At 42.3% G+C, this 7,150-nt stretch overlaps 1 protein-coding gene across 1 annotated transcript; it reads right to left on the minus strand.

The window, feature by feature from the left end:
* Positions 1-226: 226 nt before the first annotated feature.
* On the minus strand, positions 227-1,486 carry LOC140208173 (hemoglobin subunit alpha-like). Its single transcript, XM_072276662.1, has 3 exons — positions 1,266-1,486; positions 830-1,037; positions 227-555 (listed from the first exon to the last, which is right to left on the minus strand). Exons 1-3 carry the CDS (start codon positions 1,358-1,360, stop codon positions 430-432), a joined length of 429 nt encoding a protein of 142 aa, XP_072132763.1. The 5' UTR covers positions 1,361-1,486; the 3' UTR covers positions 227-429.
* Between the last annotated feature and the right edge of the window lie 5,664 nt (positions 1,487-7,150).

The raw sequence follows: 7,150 nt of genomic DNA on the forward strand, positions 1-7,150 counted from the left end.
CAGTAATTCCCACCCCTTCCCTTCCTCTATCCCTATTTCACACCACCTCCCTCATAGTTCCACCTCCTTCTACTGCTGCGCATTGTTCTCCTGCCAATCACCTCCCTGCTTCCCCTCCCCCACCCCTCTGTCTTTCAAATTACTGTTTTTTTTTTCTACTACCAGCATTCTTCAAACCCTCCCCAAAATTCTTCCTTCAGTCCTGACGAAGGGTTTCGGCCCGAAACGTCGACTAATCTTTTCAACTGATGCTGACTGACCCGCTGAGTTCCTCCAGCGCATTGTGAGTGTTCCTTTGACAACAACATCGGCAGATTATTTTGTGTTTACAGGACTAATGATTTATTAGCAGACAGCGTGAGAAAACACACAGGAGGAGATTTAAGTGATGATCTTGCTGTCATTCACCATGGTTGGTTGATTGCGTCTTTACTGGTATTTGGAGCTCAATTCATCCGAGACCACCTTAAGAAATTTACCAACTGCACAGTGGTATGCAGGGGTGAACGTAGGCAAGTGAATGGCCAGGGTGAGTACGATACAATTGGTGAGCAGCTGTAAAAGTGAAAAGTAAATAGCATAGGCTGGTGTTAATATTCTCAACGGTTGAATTTACCCATTAAAAGTGCGTTGATTGTTTGTCCTTTGAATGCTTTCCTATGTATAATGCAACAGGACAAAATATTCCCAGCTAAGCTGACGAAGATGACATTTCCAGACTGCTGGGATTTCAACTGAATAAATTTGAAAGTTCAGAGTTGCTGATCTAATTATAATATCATAGTTTATGTAATAACAATTACTAAGATTCTATAAAATTGTTACATACGTGAATGTAATGAGGATCCATCTGCAGTTCTTCACGATATTCAATGGCAAGCCCTTCCAGGTGTTTACCCATGTGGTCCACATCATGGGCTGCATCCGCCAATGCGTTCATTACCAGGCGACCGTGATTTCTGACCGATGGGTCACAGTCTTCGAAGCCAGTGAATTTCTTGAAATTTCTCTTAGTTTGAGGATAGACCTTAAACAACCTTCAGAAAAATGGAAAGTGAAGGCAGAAATTATTTGCAGACACAATATACACTACATCTCGCCTAGAATTAAATTTAATTTTTCTTCGGACCAGCAATCGCACTACTTTGGAAAATCTTCAATTCTATACAGAGAATGTCTTTGTATAGGGAAATGCAAAGACATGTTACCGATTACAAATAATAGCTGAAAATGCATTAATTATACTATGAATCTAAGAAAATTACCTGACTAAAGCATCCGCACCCCAAGCTTCAGCATTTGCCTTTATGTGGTTGCCAATTTCTTCCATAATCTGTTTCTCGCTGTCAGAGAATGCCATTGTTGCAGAGTTTTCGCCTTTTCAGATCTCTCAATAACCAGGAGATGCCTCTGGCTTGATGTGTCCGTACTTACTGCAATTCGCGCTGAGCCGCACCCTCTCCGCCCCACTTTTCCCATTGGTTGTGGGTCCTGATTCATGGTCTATGTAATATAATGATAAGAGGCAATGGGAACGGCAGCCAGTTGTCCGGTTCACATACGACCGTTAGCAAGGATATCCTGTTTCCTAAAAGATAAACACCACCTTAATATATTTCATTTGAAGCGCTTTTGCAAAAACTTAGTATATTTCCGTATAAGTTATCAGTAAATGTAGAAAAACATCCATTACTCTATATGCGTTTTCAAACTAACCCTGATATAATAAGTTTATTTCGTTTTATTGTTATTTTTGCCTGGATATTACACTGAATTCACCCATTCAACTTCATCCTCCTCACCTTTAGTCTTTTTTATTTCACAACTGTCTAACCTCAGTGTGCAGGGAGACTTGGTTTTCCAAAATTCTCAAGATGCCTGCTGCGTACGCTGCACAGAAACTGACTGGGCAAAATGAATGTTAATGTAACCATATTGGACCAGGAAGTGTGTTGGTCTAGAATCACGTAAATAATGTGTATTAGCAAACAGCTGAAGGATTTGGTTATGCCCTAGTCTATTTAAGGTCTAAAACGTGAGGATGGCCAGAGCAACTTTGCAGTATTGTTCTGGAATTACATAGACATGGGAGAACTGAGCTGATGTTACAAGCACATTTAGAGAAGGAAACTCAGGTCAGGTTTGAGGTTACAGACCTGATCAAACAGCGAAAGGGAGAGTGATGAAGTTGGCTTCTGATATCAGAATTATGCAGCCAAAGCAAATGATTTTGAATTCTTCCTAAAGCTCATTTGGAACAAAATTTCCTTCATTCATTGCCAGACATCAGATAACTAGCGTGACTGAGCAGAAGCAGTGGATGAGTCAGCAGAGTTGCAAAGAAATACAATGTTGTGGTTCATTGTATCTAATATGTTACTGCTCTCTGAGAAACATAAAGCACTGATTATTTTAAGAAAATACATTAAAAACATTTTGTTTTCATATTTAATTTAAATAATTTTGTGATTTGCCTCAAATTGTATAGAATAATGATTTAGCAATGTCTAGTGAACACATCTCACATGGAGTAATGATACTACAATACTTAACCGAATGTTATTAGCATATGGTGGGTGGAATTTATTATTTAAACAACATTTTGGATGGAATTTTGTCATTTCAGTAACAGACTTTCATGATGTGAACGTAAGAAATGAATGAAGGTTTGGACACAGCCTTTAGGATGACCTCTTCATTCAGTAAACATTTAGTTGATCTGCTGGACGACCACAACTCCACTTTTTTGCTGGATCATCATATCCTTTGATCTATTACATTCTATTTATCTACCAATTCCAATTCTTGAGAGAATTAACATGTACTCAACACCCACAGTACTCTGAGGCAGAGCATTCCAAACAGCCACAACCACAAAGAGAAGAAAATCCCCATCATCTCACTGTTGAAGTGGCTAAACCTGTTTTGTGAAACTAAACCCCAGAATACTTTCTGGGTTGAGCCTCCAATGAAGAGAAAATTTAAAAAATCAGAGTTTAAAAGAATGTTGGGAGTCCTTGTGCAGGATTCCCTACAGGTTAACTTGCAGGTTGAATTGGTGGTAAGGAAGGGAAGTCAATGTTTGCATTCATTTTGAAAAGTCTAGAATATTGAGCAAGGATGTAATGCTGACACCTTATAAGGGTTTTGTCAGATCACATGTTATGTTGGTGGTACTGGGAAGCTGGGTGGTCATGGGTAACACACACGAGAGATGGAGACGTGAGGAACAAATGTACCGCTGCTTATTTTACAAGCCGTCTACCCAGCATGCCCTCTTACAATACATTCAGTACATAACACACAGAAAAGCTTGACAGAAACCCGTAAGGGACAAAATAGACACGAATGCATAACACGTCCCCTCTCCTCATTCTAATGCTTTGTCCCACTTCCCGTACACAGACCAGCTGCTGAACAGTTAATATTTGACGTTGTAATCATCAAATTCAACAACAACAAAATAACATGTTTTCTCAGCAAAGGAAAAAAGAAATAGCATGCCTCTATTTCCAGACATAACCCTGGGAATCATCCTGTGCCATGAGTTGCAGCTCAGTCACCAAACTGCAGATTCCATCTGTTTGGAGGCTACTTGAGGTACTGACGACTGGGGGATGACACCAAAGGTGTTTTATCTCTTGGTAGTGTGTGCTTATACATCTTGGTTTGGGTACCACATTGTCAGTAGGAAGAACCTCAGAGAGCACAGGGGATGGGGGATGAATGGCCTTGCTGATTCGGAACTTATGTATATGGTTCTGACTGACCAGCAGGTCACCTGGGATATCTGGGGCTGGTGGCTAAACTACAGGGGTGGTAGAAATTCGGGGGGAGTTGATTGCAAAGTTCAACCTGTCTTCATACTTTTAACTAGTTTACTTAAAGCAGACTTATCTGCGTTTACTTTCGTATTTGCTCAGGATCAGTTCATGCAGTTGGAGTCTATTCCAGATTTGACACCATGAATGGGGTGGCAATGTTCCTCACAGATTGCATTTTAAGACCTTTCAGTTCTGCTTCCACCTCTTCCACATACAAAACCACTCCAGTCGGTAAACTGGCCTTTAGTTTCTCCTCGTTAGCAGTGAGACTGGACAGCTATGGTTTCACACCCACATTTACTTTTCACAGTATTTCTAAAATATCTACCCTTTCATTAATCTTCTTATGATCTTCTTGTATGGAATGGAAGCAAAGTCGTTTCCAAGCTTTGCAAAAGGAGTTTGGATCCTCTATTCCAGACCAACATATCTCTCAAGTTTTTCATGTGTGGTAGAATACAAGCTACTGAAGCATCTACCCGCTCTACTGAAGTCACTTGAAAACCCTTGACTGAGCTTTCTACTTGACACTGATCCGGGTGATCCGGGTGGGTGTTCCTCTGGCTACACATGTAACAAGCCAGTTCGATTTCAACCATTAAGGGATAGTTTGGATGGGAGGGGTGCGGAAGGCTTTGGCCCCAGTACAGCTCGAAGGGATGAGGCAGTTTAAATCGCTCAGCCCAAAGGCCTGTTTTTGTGTTGTACTTTTCCATGTCACCTTGATCTCTGATTCATAACAGAGACAACGGGTTGATTCAACAAAGATCAGAAATAATTTTCAGAAGTTTAATTTTTCACAGCCCAAGGATATTCTAACAAGGAGAACATGTTCTGCAGACTTTTCAAGCGGTCCCTTCTCTCTGCCCCACACGCTGGTCTTTCGTAACCATCGTAACACACAAATGCTGGAGGAACTCAGCAGGACCGGCAGCATCTATGGAACGGAGAAATTAGTCGAGCTTTCGTGCCAAACCCTTCAGTGGAACTGGAAAGGAAGAGTGAATAGCTCAGATCATGGATTGATTTGGAAGATGAGGATGGTTGTTCTGTGAAACTTGGAGCTCAGGGTCTGTGTGGAAGCATCTGCTGGACCCGCACATTCCTCGGAACAGGGAACGGCCTTTCTGCTGAAATCAAATCCGACCGGTTCGACAATTCACTGTAATTCAGGTGTGACATCATTTACTTTTATAATGTATTTATCCATTTTTGCTGCAGGGAAGACCGATAGAACCATTAATGTGTCTTTAAGAAATTTACCTGGGGTCTCGAACCCACAACATTACCCGTTACAGAGCTGCGAGTGTTAGCTGCGAGTTTCCAGCATTTCATGTTCCCCTCGGACTCGCATCAGCTGCAATTATTCTACAAGTATTTTCAGGATTCCTGCAAGTAATCAGTCCGTGTCATTCCTAACTGCAACATTAACTTGGCTATGTTCCCAGTTACTGTTGCCAGTAATGTTTAGATGTTTGCTGTAACCGTGAGGGTGAGGGCGAGGGAGAGGAGGGGCTGATGGAAAGGAGGAGAGTGCGGTTTGAAGGGTGAGCAGACGGAGGAGGGGCAGGATGAGTGTGTGGAAGTTAGAGAGGGGGAAGATGAAGTTGCGTCGAGAGCGGGCGGAGTGGGAGAGAGTTAAAGAGATGGGAGACATGGAGAGGGTGAGAGAGGGGGAAGACGTGCATGTATTTTCTATATCCATTAAAGAATGCCAACGTTGCATCCACCCTCTTCACCACCGACTCAACCTTGGAGGTTAACCTTTAGGGTATCCAGCACAAGGACTCCCAAGTCCCTTTACATCTCTGCAGTTTGAATTCTCTCCGAGGTTGTCACTCTCTATCTTGTAGTCATGGAAGCATCAAATCTGCTGATCTTTGTCCTGGACCAGATACTGAGCAGGATTCCGAATATTTACATGTTAATCGAAATTTTCTTGCGCTCCAAGTGTATACCGGTGTTTAACATCCACGCTGTTCCTCTTTGTTTGGTCTGGTCCACAGTCACCCTTCACTTTTGATCATTTGTAGCCAATTGATGTCAAAAAAATTAAAACTAAATATTGCACCACGAAAATCAGGGCAATGATTCTGGGGACAGTGACTGTGATCAGCTGTTTAAGGAACCTTTACTGGTACTTTCCGTTCTCACAGTATTATACAACAACAATTACTCCATCTATTTGTTTGACTTCTCTACATTATTTGTCCTTATCTTTCGCGATGCCAATGGACTTATTTAATTGCACCCTCTCCTCTGTAAATCCCATTTTTGCTGTTTTTCCTGACGAATGGATTAACAGCTGGGCGCAGGAGACTCCGGTATGCTGACAAGGGGCAGGGTGCCAGAGGCTCGGAGACGGAGAGCCACAGGAAACCCTTCGAGCAAAGAGCTGCTTCAGGACTGTAAGAAATGCAAGAGAACACTTACGAATAAACAAGCAGGAGAGTCAAAGGAAAGCATGATGTTTTCTTAGCGGACAACGTGAAGGAGAATCGTATGGGAGGCTGCAGATATGTTAAGAGCAATGGGACTACAAGAGACAGACTTGGTCCTCTGGGAGATCAGAATGGTAAACCGTGCGTGCAGCCAAAGAGATTATTCAATGCGCATCTGTATTTAGTCAAGAGACGGAGAGAGAATATATAGAGGTAATGCAAATAGGCATCAACCATGGTTTCTATACATATTATAGAGAAGCTGTTTGCAGTCTTGAAGCTGGGATTAAATCACCAGGACTTGACCAGGTGTACCCTCAGACCCTGCGGGAGGCAAGTGTAGAAAATGCTCGGACTCCAGCAGAGATATTTAAATCACCCTCAGGCCAGAGGATTGCAGCATAACCAATGTTGTTCCACTGTTTAAGAAGGATTCTAAAATAAACCATGTAATTATGGGCCGTGAGCTGACATCAGTAGTGGGAAAGCTACTGGAAATTAATCTAAGCGACCGGATCTATGAGCATTTGGATAGACATGGACTGATTAGGGATAGTTAGTTAGCATGGCGTATTACGTGGTAAGTCGTGTCTCAGCACTGTTATAGAGTATTTCAAGCAAGTTATCAGGAAGCTCGATGAAGGCAAGCATTGTCGGTACGGATTTTAAAAAGGTATTTGACAATCTCCAGCATAGGAGGTTGGACAAGGAATTCAAAACGAGGTAGTAAATTGGATAAGGCATTTGCTCCGTGGGAGAAGCCAGAGTGGGGTAGCCGATGGTTGTCTCTCTGACTGTAGGCTTGTGACTAGTGGAGTGTTGCAGGGATCGCCTTTCGCTCTTTTCATCTGTATCAACGATCTGAATGACAGTGTGGTTAGCTGG

The sequence above is a fragment of the Mobula birostris genome, chromosome 13, assembly GCF_030028105.1.
Source record: "Mobula birostris isolate sMobBir1 chromosome 13, sMobBir1.hap1, whole genome shotgun sequence".
Lineage (NCBI taxonomy): Eukaryota > Metazoa > Chordata > Chondrichthyes > Myliobatiformes > Myliobatidae > Mobula > Mobula birostris.